General features: G+C 41.4%; 1 protein-coding gene across 5 annotated transcripts in view; it reads right to left on the reverse strand.

Moving 5' to 3' along the window:
* The window catches only part of GARNL3 (GTPase activating Rap/RanGAP domain like 3), a 296,004-nt gene that overhangs the window by 140,532 nt on the left and 138,195 nt on the right, over window positions 1–17,277 (reverse strand). For all 5 annotated transcript variants that reach the window (XM_063432805.1, XM_063432806.1, XM_063432803.1 and 2 more), the window contains one exon: window positions 1,730–1,799. In XM_063432805.1, the coding sequence (XP_063288875.1) occupies window positions 1,730–1,799 (70 nt within the window). The remainder of the gene's footprint in view (window positions 1–1,729; window positions 1,800–17,277) is intronic.

Genomic DNA, 17,277 nt, shown 5'->3' on the forward strand with positions numbered 1-17,277 from the left:
TTGCAGGGTTTAGCAAGCTATTAACATAGCAGGGGATAAGACAATCTTAATTAAACAGAACTTGCAATAAAGAAAGCCTAAATAGGGCTCTCTTTACAGGAAGTGTTTATGGAAGGTTGAGCAAGTCACATGCAGGGAGGTGTGACTAGGTTTCATAAACAAAGGGTTTAACTCCTAAATGGCAGAGGATTGAGCAGTGAGGCTGCAGGGGCATGTTCTATACACCAAAACTGCTTCATTAAGCTAAAGTTGTTCAGGTGACTATAGTGTCCCTTTAAATTTGATGTTTCTATGTAAATTTTCTGCAGTTTCCAGTTTAGTAAATGAATCCTATATGGGACAGTGATTTATCATTTTTTTCTTCTTTGACTTTTTATAAAAAATTTAGAATTTCTTTTTTATTTGTAATTTAAGACACCACCGAGTATCTATACAGTTTTTTTCTTTTAAAAAGGGTTAAACGGCTGACGGGATTCACACGCAGCAATTAATTTTTACACATTTTTAAACAAGAAATTTATTAAGTGCTGTTCACAACTTGCATCTTGCATGTCAACACAGCTGTTGCAAAACCTTTAAGGCTTACAGAGTCATGAAAGTTATATGATTGAAACAGCTGGATCTACCTTTTAACCATCTCTGCTATAACGTTGTTCATAATTAACAATTAAATATCAGCTAAAACCAGGCTGTGCACCTGCTCTGCCACCTAAAATAAGATGCATATTTTGACATTCCTGGGTGGAAATGTGGAGAGGCAAGGTGACAAAATATTATGTTACAGAAGAGGTAGTAGATACCTGGAAAAGCCTAACAGTGGGGTAGTAACAAAAATAAAGGAAATTAAGAATGCTTGGGATGTATAGAGTTATATCATTAAGAAAAATAAAGACTCATTCATTTTATAATTAGCTAAGGGCATTCAGCTTTTTCGCATCCTTCAAACATGACGGGGGCTCATCTATAAAATTGTCCACCCGGGGCACTGTCATTTTATGTCAGGGGTCACATTACGATACAATATTTATTTACCAAAAATCTTGCTATAAAATACATGTTTACACCTACTAAATGCTACTTCTGGGCAGAATTGCAGGGACAATTTAGATAGCCCAAGACTCCTTACCAGACCACAACAAAGAAAATCATATATATATATAAATTATAAACCCTTTGAGTAACCCTCTGAAGCACAACACAACATCTGCCTCTCCTTTAGCCCCTATTAGCATATAGGAGGTAACAGTGATACAAGCTACATGCACACATAATGGTATTGTATACAATACAAACAACATTTGAAGCAGTTACATGGTAAAAATGGAAAAAGATTAAAAAACAAACAGAGCAATACTCTGGATTTTCAAAACAAGTTTGTGACTGGCTGCTATTTAATACATCATACCTTCAGGAAAACAAATAATAAGGAAACGTGTAGCTTGATGATGAGACCCCAAAAAAACAACAATATGGAATATTCATTTAGAGTAAAAAAAAAAAATCTTTAAAAAAAAATACATAACAATCATAAACAAAATGCATGAAGTCATAAAAATATTTTTTAAAATATACAAAGATATACAACACGCTATATACATGTTTCAATATACAAAGAGAGAGGTTTTATTTATTTCCTTTATTTTTCCTTCTCTCTAGCTAGCCGTTAAAACTGCAATCAATACTGTCATTGAGCAAGGTTTTGTAAAAGGATATAAATGATTTAACTCACCAGCTCCACAGACCCATAGTGTTTCCTGCTAAATTCACCCCGTCGGCAGCCCAGATCCTCCGAGACAGAGCTGGAACAAAAACGCTTCATCAGTATACATAACTAGTGGTCCAAAAACCTTCTACAGAGTTTCAGCTATCCTTGGCAAAATAGAAAAAAATCTAAACAAATTGCATTGATGAAATGAGCACGTATTGTAGTGCGCCATCTCATCACTGCAGGGGAGACTCCTCGCTTCTCGCAGCCACAGCAGTTTGTCGCATCTCTCCGATGAGAACCAATGAACGTCTCGCTAACGGGGGGTCCTAAATGAACCTGGTCATGCCTGTACGAGGATAGGAAAGGGTTTTTGAAGAGTAAAATATCTCGCCCCACAACCATGTGCTGCCGGCCTTGGCAACCCCAGAGATTGGGTTTTAAATCCAATATTTAATCATTATGGAATTAATAAAGGAGAGGTAGAGGTTGCTGGTGGTACGTAATTGAATTGCCTTTCTGCCTTATCCCAGGGGAATGCAATTTTCAGTGTATGGATTCTTTTTAACGAGCAGACACATGGCTGGGTCATTTGTCACCCCTTCCTGCCTCCCGTACATAAACATGCCGTATACGTGACGTATAACTGGAGCCAGTGTCTAATTCGTGGCAGGGTTTCTCCACCTTTGCCGAAAAACAGCACTCTTTGCTTCATTTCTTGTAAAAAGGAACAAAGAGGCAGATGGAAGAGATGCAACAGATTTAATTTTACTTGCATTTTTCTAATTATGGCAAAATGCATTTTTTTTTTATATGCCCGCTGCTCGCACTTGATGCTAGAATAAACACGCACAAGCTCTCAGTTTCCTCTACAGTCTTTGGTTGGATGAGAGGTATTTCTGACCAAAGAGGTATTAAAGATGGCTGCTTCTTTGGAGCAAGTGTAAGGCAGGATATACTCCGAAAATATATATTTCTTTATATAAGTGCATTATAAAATAATACATACAGACGCCATAATACACATCATCTTTTATTTTTAATAGTAAATTATGACTATTCCTTTAATCACTGCTCATCACCAATACTATCATGTGTTAACATTCTACAAGCAGCTTCCTCACTTTAACATATTTTAATCATATATTTTCACTGCCTTTTTTTTCTCCCGGCAGCAAAGGGATAATCAACGACATGAATGCACCTGGTCTCCTCCTTTGAATTCGCTGTTCATTCTGTAGCTTGATAAATCTTTGTAAAAAAATACACTTTATTACTGCAGCTGAAAACAAATTAAAGCGACGCTGAATTTGCAAAGTCCCCCGACGGTGACATCACCACTGGAGGTCCGGTGGACGAGGGAGCAGGCCATCTTGTTCGGCCACTGCTGTACTCTTGCGCATGCGTGAGTGTGCAGCATTGAGGTCTATGGAGGGTCCCTACTCGTAATAGCTGTCAGGATTGACTTTTAGAGTCAGGCGGAAGAGAACTACAAAGATAAAGTAGTCTATATTTTGTCTCTGTATATCTCTTTACTGGGTGGGATTTTCAGTGAAATTCAAACACAATCAAAATGACTATTTCATAAAGAATCTATCTTTATGAAATACTATTTTTTTCAGGGTGGCTTTAACAGGAGAAGACAGATAGACAGTTTGATTCACAGATGAACAGACAGTCTGGTAGATGAATGACAGTGCCGCTTTAAATCTGGTCTGTAGACATTTAGGTAGTATTGGACAGGATACGGGGGAAGAAGGGAAATATTAAGGGTGAAAATTCAGGGGATTAATTATAGAAAATAGTGAATATGACTCCACAGGTAAATGCTGAGCAGATCAATTTGTTCATGCGCAAATTAAAAGGCATTGATTCGTTCGTAATAGTTGAAATGCATTCGTGCACAAATCTCATAGAGAAGGCGGTAAAAAGGATATGAAAGGAAAAGGGGGAGGGAAGGTGAAAGGATGGGGAAGAAGGGATGGTGTTTCGGAAACTCAAGTGTCTCGACCAGGGTTAACAATTACAATTGTTGGGAATTCAAAGTAACTTTCAACTTGAAAACCAAAGTAGTCGAACTGGTAGCCTAGCTCACTTAGAGAAGTTTTTCAGTTCAGTTATTTTGGACTTCTATCATCTACTGTCTATGATACTTTTAAAGGAACACACCCAGACCACTTTATCTGTATTCCAGTCTTTAATTCACCATTCACACAATTCCCCATACGCTCAGATGCTGAATGTAATAACGATGGTTTAGAGACTAAAGGGTTTAGCCACAAAAATACTGAATGGTGCAGAACCAAAGATCGAATTGCAAAATTTAGGTCAAATTAGCAAAATGTAAAAAAAAAAGTTGAATTGGTGAATATTTACAGAGCACCTAGTTTGGTCTAAACTTTACCGTTCAGTGTTCAAATCCTTTATAAACCATAAGATCTGCTTTTTTTCTAGAATTTCTGCAAGAATAGTTTTTTTGCCTTCTAAAAAATAAATAAATACTGGATTGTCATATAATATATTGAACTTCTAACAGATTTTGACATATATGGCTCAATCATTTATAGAGTTTCACTTCTCCAGACAATTGATTGACCTCGTAACTATGCCGGATACATTTTCCAAATCTTCTTTCTACTGAGTACTTTTTAATTGTTAAACTTCATTCTGCGTTTCAACATCATCCTGCGCTAAGGCTAATGTTACATAATCTTTCAACCGCACGAGAATGCATAATTACTGCTTCAAACTCAAATTATGGTTTATGTCCACACTCTAATGTACAACACTTACAAATATACTGACACAATGGAATAAGCTACTACTCTATTAAGTTATGGTAAATAGAAACAAGAAGTACAAGGGCCTGGCTCAAAGGAGCTTACAATCTAGAGATCTCTAGATGTGCTTCTTACTATATACCTTTTGTAAGTGATGGGATTTTTTTTACTGACTGCAAAGTTTAATACATTATCACCTTAATTGTTAAATAACATGTAATAGTCTAGAGCAGGTGTCCTCAAACTTTTTAAACAGTGGGCTAGTTCACTGTCCCTCAGACACTGTTGGGTGCCGGACTATAGTTTTAAAAAAAATGTGAACAAATTCCTATACATACTGAAACAGACACATACTAACATACATACAGACAGACACAAACACGCATAAGGACATACATAAATACTGAAATACATAGACAGACAGACATATACATACACGTACATACATACTGCCAGACATACACATACTGACATTCATACAAACATATACATACTGACATACATACATACATACTGAAATACATACACACAGACAGACATACATACATACACACACACACACTGACTGACATACATACATACACACACTGACATACAAACATACATACATACATATAGACACATACTGACATACATACATACACACAGACAGACACATACTGACAAATACATACACACATACTGAAATACATACAGACAGACATACATACAAACACATACTGACATACATACACATACATACACACACAGACCTAAATACATACTGAAATACACACACACTGACATACAAACATACATACATACATATAGACACATACTGACATACATACATACATACACACACAGGCACACATACTGACATACATACATACTGAAATACATACAGACATACATACATACATACATACACACACAGACATATATACATACTGACATACATACACACACACACATACATACATACACATACTGACATACATACACACAGACAGACATACATACAAACACAGACATACATACATACAAACACATACATACACACACACATACTGACATACATACAAATAGATACATACAAACACTGACATACGTACATACATACATATGTAGGTGGCCCTAAATGCTTGGGCCGGGTTCAGGACGCTGGCGGGCCGGACCCCTGGTCTAGAGCAGCTGAGGCTCTCCAGGTGTTTTTTTAAAGTTAAACTCTAAGCACCAGTAACACTTCAGTCTGCTTGGCACTGTTGCACACTGTTGCACATGGAAGGTTTATCAATAAACTGCAATCTTTAAGTTTAGATTCCAATATTGTTGAATGGGTTAGGCAGTGGCTGAGTGACAGGCCAGACAGAGGGTTGTAGTCAATGGAGTATATGCGAAGCATGGTCTTGTCACCATTGGGGTACCTCAGGGATCTGTACTTGGACCCATTCTCTTTAATATTTTTATTAGTGATATTGCAGAAGGTCTGCTACTAAGATATGTAACAGGGTTGATATCCACGGTTGATCCCTCCAGGAGGGATAAGCCAAATGGCAAATGATTTAGGTAAACTAGAAAAATGTTGTGGCAGCTGACATTTAATGTGGATAGGTGCGAGATAATGCATCTTGGACGTAAAAACCCAAGGGCAGAGTACAGAATATTTGATAGAGTCCTAACCTCAACATCTGACGAAAGTGATTTAGGAGTAATTATTTCAGATGACTTAAAGGTAGGCAGACAATGTAATAGAGCAGCAGGAAATGCTAGCAGCATGAGGGAAGTGCTCATGCCATTGAAGCACTGGTGAGACCTCACTTGGAGTATTGTACGCAGTACTGGAGACCGTATATGCTGATGGCCACCTGATGGACCCCCCAGCGCGAGGCTGTCTCCAGTGGCGGATCCAGAGCCTGATCTCGGGTGGGGCACTTGTAGATTATTTAAAGAAATAATCCAGACACAATAACCACTACAGCTCAGTGTAGTGGTTTTGGTGTCAATAGTGCCGGGACCCCCTCCCAGAGTAAGTAGTCAAACCGTTTAAGAACAGTTTGACAACTTACCTGAGGTCTGCTGGGAAATGGGGCTGTAGTAGGGCATAGGAGCAGTGGTGTGTGTGAGTGGTGCAATGTGTAAGGGGTGCAGTGTGTGTGTGTATGTGTGTGTGAGGGGGACAGTGTGTGAGCAGTGTGTGTGTGTGAAGGTTGTAGTGTGTGAGTGAGGGCGGCAGTGTATGTCAGGGATGCAGTGTATGTGTGGGACAGTATGTGTGTGTAACAGTTGCAGTGTATGTGTTAGTGTGGGCAATGTGTGTGTATGGGGCGGCAGTGTATGGGGAGCAGTGTGTGTGTAGAGTGTGTATGTATGGAGGAGCAGTATGTATGTATGTATGGGGGGCAGTATGTGTGTATGGGGGCAGTGTGTGTATGGGGGGCAGTGTGTGTATGGGGAGCAGTATGTGTATGTGGAGCAGTGTGTGTATGGGGCAGTGTGTGTGTATGGGGCAGTGTGTGTGTATGGGGCAGTGTGTGTGTATGGGGGCAGTATGTGTGTATGGGGGGCAGTATGTGTGTATGGGGGGCAGTATGTGTGTATGGGGGCAGTATGTGTGTATGGGGGCAGTATGTGTGTATGGGGGCAGTATGTGTGTATGGGGGCAGTGTGTGTGTATGGGGGCAGTATGGGGGGCAATGTGTGTATATGGGGCAGTATGTGTGTATGGGGGGTAGTATGTATGTATGGGGGTAGTATGTGTGAATGGGGGCAGTATGTGTGAATGGGGGCAGTATGTGTGTATGGGGGGCAGTATGTGTGTGGGGGGCAGTATGTGTATATGGGGCAGTATGTGTGTATGGGGGCAGTATGTGTGTATGGAGGCTGTATGTGTGTATGGGGAGCAGTATGTGTGTATGGGGAGCAGTATGTGTGTATGGGAGCAGTATGTGTATGGGGGGCAATATGTGTGTATGGGGGCAGTATGTGTTAATGGGGGGCAGTATGTGTGTATGGGGAGCAGTATGTGTGTATGGGAGGCAGTATGTGTGTATGGGGGGCAGTATGTGTGTATGGGGGGCAGTATGTGTGTATGGGGGGCAGTATGTGTGTATGGGGGCAGTGTGTGTGTATGGGGGTAGTATGTGTGTATGGGAGCAGTATGTGTATGGGGGGCAGTATGTGTGTATGGGGGCAGTGTGTGTGTGTGTATGGGGGCAGTGTGTGTGTATAGGGGCAGTATGTGTGTATTGAGGGACAGTATGTGTGTATGAAGCAGTGTGTGTGTGTATGGGGCAGTATGGGGGGCAGTGTGTGTGTATGGGTGCAGTATGGGGGGCAATGTGTGTGTATGGGGGGCAATGTGTGTGTGTGTGTGATAAGGGTAGGGGGGCTTTTTTTACAATATATATATATTTTTATTTAATTAAAATATATATTTATGTCCCCCCCCCTCCCTTCTTACCTTTACTGGGAGGAGGGGGGACACTTCTTAGTCCCTGGTGGTCTGGTGGGGAATCCCTGGTGGTCCAGTAAGGAGAGTGAACTCTAGCCCGCGCTTCAGGGCTAGAGTTCACTCTCGCGAGATTTGGAGCGTTGCCATGGTAACCGCGGCAACGCTCCATGCTCGCGAGAGTAGGACCCAGAGGAGCTGCAGGCAGAGCTCCCGGGTCCTCTCTCCCTCCCTGCCGGCTGCCAGCTTAGTGCCTGCGGACCGGGGAGGGAGATCTCTGATCTCCCCTCCGGTCCACAGGCACATTGCAGGGCTAGCACCTGCATGTGCTGGCAGGGGAGAGGGAGACCACCGGTTTTCTCAGGGGGGGGCAATTGCCCCGTTGCCCCCCCCCCGGATCCGCCACTGGCTGTCTCCCTCTCTGATCTCCCCTCCGGTCCACAGGCACATTGCAGGGCTAGCACCTGCATGTGCTGGCAGGGGAGAGGGAGACCACCGGTTTTCTCAGGGGGGGGCAATTGCCCCGTTGCCCCCCCCCCCCGGATCCGCCACTGGCTGTCTCCCTGTTAGATGCGGCCTAACCTAACCAGGATGTGACAGGATCATTGTTTTATTCACAGCCAGGGGGTATAACCAGGTTAATTTATAAAACTGTCAAAATGAAAAAAACAGGACACACTCTTTACACAGAAATTTCAGCAAGCTAAAGTGCATTAGGGGTGTCCCTTTAAGGTTTTTTTTTTGTAACCTTTTCAATGCCGGGGGACAATATGTTTTTGGCAGAGGTACATTAAGCGTTGATCTGAGAAGGGTGCACTGCATGTAAAAAGAAGGGGGCCCTCGTTGTTAATATGACGCTCACTCAATGAGAGTAAGAGGATTTTCTCCAACCCAATCACTGTTTACTGAATAAACCCCAATATATTTAGTTTATTTTTTACGTCTTACTTTAGATTTAGATGATAAAGGTTTTGTTGACATGACTTCCAAAGCAACAAAGTCTGAGCTTAGAGCATGGAATAGTAATGGAAAAAACACATTCAGCTCAGTCGGAGATCAATGACTCTCCTCCATATTAGGCTGATTAGTTTTGTCAAATGATGTTGACACGACTCTCATTAGAAAGCTTCCCCCCCCCCCCACCCCATCCCTAGGTATGACATTGTACCCTTCCTTGCATCCTTTCACCCTGTTGCTAAGCAACAGTAATGATAATGCAAAACATGACCCATCAAAAAAGATTACCCACCATGGATCTTTATTTATTAGCGAAATGAAACAATCGCTCCGGCTTCAAATGCTTCAACCCGAGCTCTCCTCTCCCTCCACCCCATTCTTCCATATTTCCCAGAATCTAATATATATGTTAATTAGGAGTTTTAGTGTATAAGGGACTTCCAAGAGACATGGTATGCAGAAGGATACCGGCTCTTAAAAAAGACGCATCAAATAAGCTAATTCCCACACTAAGATATTGGAAGTGGAAAGTCAGAAAACAAAATATATCTGCAAAAATTATCACAAGAGAGGGAAAGTAAAAAAAAAATTTTTGTAAGGGTTATTCCAAGGACCATGATCACTTTTGCGTTTTGAAGTGGTTGTAGTGCAAGGACCCTGCATGCGCAGTTTTAATATGAAACGTTAAGCTGCACATACTAAGGTATTTTGAATTGGATTTGTACTTCTGGCAGCTTCTATTAGCCAGCCCAGAAAGAGAGTTCTGGACTGGTTAATGTTAATTCTGTGTATATTCCATACTCTTCATTTCATTGGCTGAGAGAATTCAGCCAGTGAATGTACAGAAGGATCAGAATCTGGATTTTCGGCAGCTCTGCAGAAGACAGATACTGGTCCAGCTGACATTGTAGGAGGTTTCGGCAACTGGTGGGTCCCAGGTAAGAGGACAAAAAATGTACGCCTGAGCTCTTCAGTAGCAAGCTGTATGTATGTATGTGCAATGCTGATTGGGCTACCTGTTGATCTGGCGCAATGCGCAGAATATACAAAATAATTTTAGCAGTGCTCTCTGTTCGTGGGCAGCCCTGGGGGGGACAAGAAGGCATGGCTGACGGTCAACTAGGCATACAAACCGCTCCCCCCATTGTCATGACATAGCTCCCACCTATGTGAGGCTGTATTCCGCAGTGTACTATCTTAAGCAGCTGTAATGCCTAATGGCCAAATATAAGTGAATGCCCTCACAGATCTCTACTTTGATGATTCTCCTCACATGGTGCATACATAGGGTGGCCAGATGTAGACTGCTTTAGTCGTAAGGTGTGACTTTATACAGGGCCACTGATAGTCCTGCTTTTGACAGAACAGGCCCGATTTCGGAGTCCGGTCCCACTATCCCGATTTAATTCCCTGATATCCGACCTGAAGGGAACTCTGTCCTCCAGCAGCACAGCGCGAGCTTATCATTAGACACACTTGGACTGTGCAGCCTCTCTGGCCAGCCCCTACATGCAGGACCAGTGGGCAAGTCCAGGCCTGGAGAACATTGAAATTAAGTGTCATCAGCCCATGCACAAGCTCTCATTTTACATTTAATTTAACTAGACCATAATCTGGTGTAATTGGGCTCTCAGGCAGGTTTTTTTTTTGCTTTGGCTTTTTCATCTAGATTTCTCTGTTGCATTAGGTAGGACAGGTCAAGATGTTTGCCACTTTATAAATAATAATATTACATAAATATCTATTTATTTAAGGCGTATCTGTCATCCCCATAAACAAAAATAGTATTTCATATAGACATAATAATATAGATAGAATACTCATTGACCATGTTGGAATTTCACTGACATTCCAACCCAGCCAAAAGATATATTGAGACAAAGTGGGGACAACATTGTCTCAGTATTTTCCTCCACCGGACACTAGGTGGAGATACCACCAACGACAGATGTAGAGATAAAAGCTCAATGCTCAATGCTCAATGTCTTGGCGCATGAGTGAGAGGACCAGACAGAAGATCATGGTGGCGCCCACGAAGGACTGAATCGGGTAAGTATAGCTTACCTTTCTCTGCCCCCCATGGCCACCGGACCCCTAGCGGCAATGTCACAGATAAGCATCTTTACAAATTATGCAAATACGCCAGACAGTGACAGAGCCACTCCAAAATGTGGTTAATTTTTAGAAGACATCAGAGCTATCCACTAGCTTGGCTATTTTTTCAAATTTTATTAGGGTTATTTGTGTGAATTGTCAAGAATTTAAAGTGAATTTCAGATTTAAGGCTATAATAGTTAAATCGAAAATCTAGAACTATTTTCCCAGTCTGACCATTTTTGCCAAAATGATTTAAATTCATTTTAAATTCCCATTCACATTTTTGTGAATAACCTGATGTGTGTTATTGGATGCTCTGTCAAAAAAAAAAAAAAAAAAAATGGAGTCCCTTAGATTTTGGAGATAGAAAGGAGAATCAACAGAGAAATCAGACGTACGGAATCACTACCCAGCTTGTCAAGGAAGATGAAATATTATCTTTATCCAGTAATATTAGAATATTTTCTCACCATTCCCCTGTGAGTGCTCCCGTTTACCCATGATAAATCACACCTATAAAACTCTATTCATCAATGTCAAAAATATACCACGTTTCTTTCCTACATAAATGTGCATTATGGTTTGTCGTGTAATTCAATTTAGTACTTCCCTGGTCATCCTTTTTTGCAGGGTTTTTTTTTTTTTTTTGGGCAGCACAGACTTTCTTTGGATTTCTAGGATCTTAGAATGTGCAGCGTATGAGTGTATCACAGAGCTCCACAGCAAATACATCTCACATTATTATGTGTATGAGTGTATCACAGAGCTCCACAGCAATAATACTTACAGCAGTGTGTATGAGTGTGTCACAGAGCTCCACATCAATACAACTCATAGAAACATGCTGTGTATGAGTTTATCGCAAAGCTCAACGTCAATAAAACTTACAATATTATGATGTGTGTATCACAGAGCTCCATAGCAATTAAAACTCACATTATTATGTGTATGAGTGTATCACAGAGTTCCACAGCAATAATACTTACAGCAGTGAGTATGAGTGTATCACAGAGCTCCACAGCAACAAAACTCCCAGCAGTGTGTATGAGTTTGTCACCGAGCTCCACATCAATACAACTCATAGAAACATGCTGTGTATGAGTTTATCGCAGTGCTCCACGTCAATAAAACTTACAATATTATGATGTGTGTGAGTGTATCACAGAGCTCCACAGCAACAAAACTCCCAGCAGTGTGTGAGTGTGTCACAGAGCTCCACATCAATACAACTCATAGAAACATGCTGTGTATGAGTTTATCGCAGAGCTCCACGTCAATAAAACTTACAATATTATGATGTGTGTGAGTGTATCACAGAGCTCCATAGCAATAAAACACCATAATATACTTGTGGTTGAGAGTATTACAAAACTCCAATCAAGCTCCACTGTATTAAAACTCACAGCAATATGAAATATATGTAAGTGTATCACAAAGCTCCACTGTATTAAAACTCACTGTATTTTTCCCTTGGAAGCGAAATAAGCAATAATCATTAGTTTAATTACGTATTCCGGGATAAAATCTGATGGCATGCTTTGCACATGGAGATATTTGAAGCTGATAATGGAGATGAGCCAGCAAGAGCCAAGTCTTTCATAAAATGTCAATGTGACAGAGAAGGCTATCACCCGACCAAGCATGCAGCGATACAAGGCATAAACCCAGCGCCTGCTGCGTCTGAACAGAAGAACAATATCTAATATTCTCCAGGTTTCTAGAAGCACTGATTCCTGGCTATAAATAGACCCAATCATGGCGTTGCTGGCTTATCTCCATACATATAAGTGGATCCCATATTGAGAGAGCGAGCAGACATTGAAGATATACTTGTTTTATTAAAGACCATAATAATGATAAATAATTATTAAAAACAATAAAAATAATTTATATATATACACAGACACACAGACACACACACACACCTGTTGAACTGCATCTATGATCCACATCATCCCTATGTGTCAGGGTACCTGTAGTCTCTACCTCAGAGGAGGTGAGAGACTTAGACGTTTATCCTCCCAGAGGGGAAGTTTCTTCCGTTCCTCGCGTTTCCCTCGGCCATTTACAAGCCGACCGCGAGGGATCCACTTCCTTATATGACGCGACGCTCAATAGTCGACGTCATGACGCCAACCCGGGACGACCTGTCAGTCAAGTCCCGAGCACTAATCAGGACTCGTCGGGGGCGTGATTACCCTCTAGAACCAGGTATAAAGTAAGGCTTTCGGCATCTGCTCATTGCCCTGTCGTGGTTCTAGCCTGTCTAGTCACTCAGTGCTCTTGTATTCTAGTTGTCTCTTTGGTTCTGACCCGGCTTGTTTGTACTACTCTGTTTATCTCTGTTACCCCTTGACTCGGCTTGTCTCTCGCTTACCTGTCCTCTCGTTCCCTCGACCTCGGCTTGTTCCTAGACTATTCTCTGCTTACTCCTTACGTTAAGTCCGGCCATTCTAAGGTCCGGTATACGTACCTACCACCTGTTTGTACTCTGCGTGTTGGATCCCTGTCCCGATCCTGACACTATGTTTTGAGTAGTGTTTCTACTCTTGGGTCAGAAACCAAAACTGGGGTTTACAGTAGCCTCTCAGTTTTCTCCAGTGCATAGGAGACCCCTTTGAAATTGGGAAGAATCTTCCGGTAATTAAAAGGACAATCTAAATACCATAACCACTACACCTTATTATGATGCAAGGAATCTTTGGGTTCCATGCCTTTTAGCGCCAACTCCCTGGTCCCATCCAATGTTTCACTTCTGAGTTATTGAAAATTGTCAGGGGGTTCCGAAAAAACTTTTTGCACCATTTCCACAGGCTGCAGATGTCCTGGTACTTAGAGTGTCCAATTTTTTAAAAGTAATATATATTATGGATAGTTGTATCTAGCAATAGTTCATAGTATAGTGAGAAAGGGGGTGTGTGAACTGACTCCCAGCAACCTTAGCCAGAAGCCACAATCCTGCACCCATAAGGTAGGAAACAGGAGGTTAGCTAAAAGATGATCAGGATGTGTCTGTTTGTATGTCATTGTGTGTGTCTATGTGCATCTGTGTGTGTATCTGCATTTGTGTTGGTGTATGTTTCTATGTGTCTGTGTATCTGTATGTGTGTCAGTGTTTGTATCTGTGTGTCTCTGTATCCACATGTGTGTCACTGTGTATGTGTATGTTTTTCAATGTGTCTATATGTGTGTTTGTGTATCTACATGTATGTCAGTGTGTGTTGCTATGTGTCTGTGTGTATTTCAGTGTTTGTATCAATGTATTTGCATGTGTATCTGTGTGTGTTTCAGTGTGTCTGTGTATCTGTGTACCTGGATGCGTTTCAATGTGTATTTCAGTGTGTCTCTGTATCTGGATGTGTGTTTGTGTTTGTATCTGTTTGTCTTTGTATCTTCATGTGTGTCTGTTTATCTATGTCAGTGTTTGTATCTATGTATCTGCATGTGTCAATGTGTGTATCTCTTTTTGTATCTGCATGTGTGTCCGTATGTGTTTCTGCATGTTTGTGTATCTGTATGTATGTCAGTGTTTGTATATGTGCCTCTACATGTGTGTCAGTGTGTGTTTGAATGTAAGCTTGTTTTTGTGTGAAGTATGTGTCTGAATGTAGAGGTGTTTTTATGTTCAATTTTATGTGCCATTTGAAAGCAGTGGTGTACTTGTGTGTAGTGCTTGCTTTTGAATGTAGGGGTGTGTTTGCTCAGTGCTAAATACAACCCTGCACGGATTGGAAAATGGTAGATTCCCAGCTGGCAAAGCATTGTGGGACTTGTACAACGATGGGGATCTATCCTTTGGCCAACCATGCGATGGGAGGCACAAAGAAATTCTTGGACCAGGGCCCTCTCTATGTTAGTTCTGCCACTGGATGTATCAATGTATATTATGTAAATGACTGTTGCATGAAAATGTATTAAAAGAACACTATAGGCACCCAGACTTCTTCATCTCAATAAAGTGATCTGAGTGCCACGTGACCCCCATTTTAACCCTGCAGCTAAATAGATGGCTGTTCTGCAGGAATGGCAATGTTGTCTTTGTAGTGTTACCTTGTCTCTAGTGACTGTGAACATGACAGCTATTTGGGGCACTTCCATGAAATAGCAGATTAAACCTCTTCTATTTCAATCAAATGTTCTCAGAGGAGAGACCATCTGATTGGCCCAATTCTTCATTTTGCCGCGCATGCTCACTAGCCTCCCCAAAATTGACGAACTCAGATTTGAAGGCAGAGTTTCCTGGGAAAAACCAGCGCAGTGAGGGAGAAAAGTTAAAGGGGCACTATAGGCACCCCAAACTACGTCAGCTAATTGAAGTAATCTGTGTCCAGTGTCCAGGGGAGAGGGGGAGGTGCACGGAAGGGGGAGGCAGGGTAGGCGATAGTGCCAGGAATACAGCTTTGAATTCCTTCCACTATAGCATCATATGTTAACAACTTTTTAACCCAGACAGTGCTGGTCTTTTTCAATCTGTGACTAGGACTGTATAGCGGTAGGAATATATATCTGTATTCCTAATGCTATACTGTTCCTTTAAATTAGTTATACCAGGGTATAACTGCTTGTTTCAGAAGTCAATCAACTTCCAATTGTGCTCAGTGGGTGCAATAAGATTCCACCAAATCACCTCCAGCTCACATTAGTGATTATCGAACATTCTAATTCTCAAACTGAGCCTTGAGATGCTAAAACCACTGTTCCCTGAATTTGCTTTTGCTAATCTCCGACACTGAAATAATTAAAAAATAATCTACGGAAAACACACAATGCAGTTTAAAAGAAGTATCTTTTGTTGCTATAAAAACTGTGGGGTGTGGTATTATGGTGTTTTTGCTAAAGTTCTTACAGGGAACATTGACTAAGGCTGTTTACTCCAGTAACCTAATTTGTGGGTTGTGAACAATAACAGGGCTCTCTCTGTTCGTTATAAGCCTGTGATTTACAATGGTAAGGCCAAGAAACCCTTTGATTCAGAGCTGCCAACCTGGAAGCCTCTGTAATACCTTACGCAATCACAACCAAGAGTGACCAGGGGATCGGAAATATTATAATCCCCAAACTTGGCTTCTAGTAGACAAGTTATGTCTCTGTTTTAGTAAAGTGCATTTCCACATGGTTACGCTGTAACCCTACAGGTGAGACAATAAAGACATCATCGATGGGGTTCTGGAGTCACTAAAAAAACAAAGCCCCCCTAACAGATGCTTCGGCTTTATCCTTTATTCAAATTACATGATTTTTCAACAGACTGTGCAATAAAGGAAGTGTAAACATTGGATCAGGGCCGGCTCTACAATAAGGTATGCCCAGGGGCGTATTTGCCGCGAGGCAAACAAGGCATTTGCCTTGGGCGGCATTTTCCAGGGGGCGGCAAAAAAAGCCGCCCCCAAACGCCCAGGGGGGCGCCTGAGTTTTGTCCTGCCTAGGGCAGCACAAAACCAGGATACACCCCTGGGTATGCCTGTATGTCTCGGTGTGTGTGTATATCTCTGCCTGTCTGTGTCTGTATGTCTCTGTGTGACTGTCTCTGTATGTCTTTATGTCTCTGTGTCTGTATGTCTCTGCATGAATATGTCTGTGTTTGTATGTCAGTGTACCTGTATGACTTTGTTTGATTGTGTGCCTGAAAAACAATGCCTGTTTGCATCTATGATTGTGTAAGTATGTATATATTTTGCCTGTATATCTATGTCTACATGGCTTGGGAGAAAGAGCCACACAGAGGGACTGTGGTGGAGAAAGAGGCAAATAAAGGGGCTGGAGGTAAGAGACAAAAGGGGTTGTAAGACACACTAAAGAGGGAATAAAATACACTAAAGCATAAAAGAGTAATACATTCAAAAGAGAGGATATGAAACACTAAGGGGTAAGAAAGTAAGAAATTCAAAGGGGAGGTTTGAAGACACACAGGTGAAGATGCACTTTTTTTTTTTGCAGGGGTGGGAGCAGGAGGGGGCAAAATGCATCTACGCCTGTGTAGCTAAAAATCCTTGCACCGGCCCTGCATTGGATCTCTCTTCACAGGAAGTGTTTAGGAAGGCTGTGTACGTCACATGCAGGGAGGTGTGACCATGGCTGTATAAACAAAGTGACATAATTCCGAAATGGCAGATAATTGAAGATTATGCTAGCTTTAGTGTACTAATAATCTTAACTTGAATAATGACAGGAGGCGAGTATTTTGCATATCTCTCTTTACTAACTCCATACAGCAGTAAAGAAACACAAAGAAAAAAGAACCAATCACAGGAGAGCAGGATGTACACAAGGCAATGTGACCTTATCATTTCCTCTTTCAGAAAGCGACA

This window comes from Pelobates fuscus, chromosome 9 (genome assembly GCF_036172605.1).
Source record: "Pelobates fuscus isolate aPelFus1 chromosome 9, aPelFus1.pri, whole genome shotgun sequence".
NCBI classification, from domain to species: domain Eukaryota; kingdom Metazoa; phylum Chordata; class Amphibia; order Anura; family Pelobatidae; genus Pelobates; species Pelobates fuscus.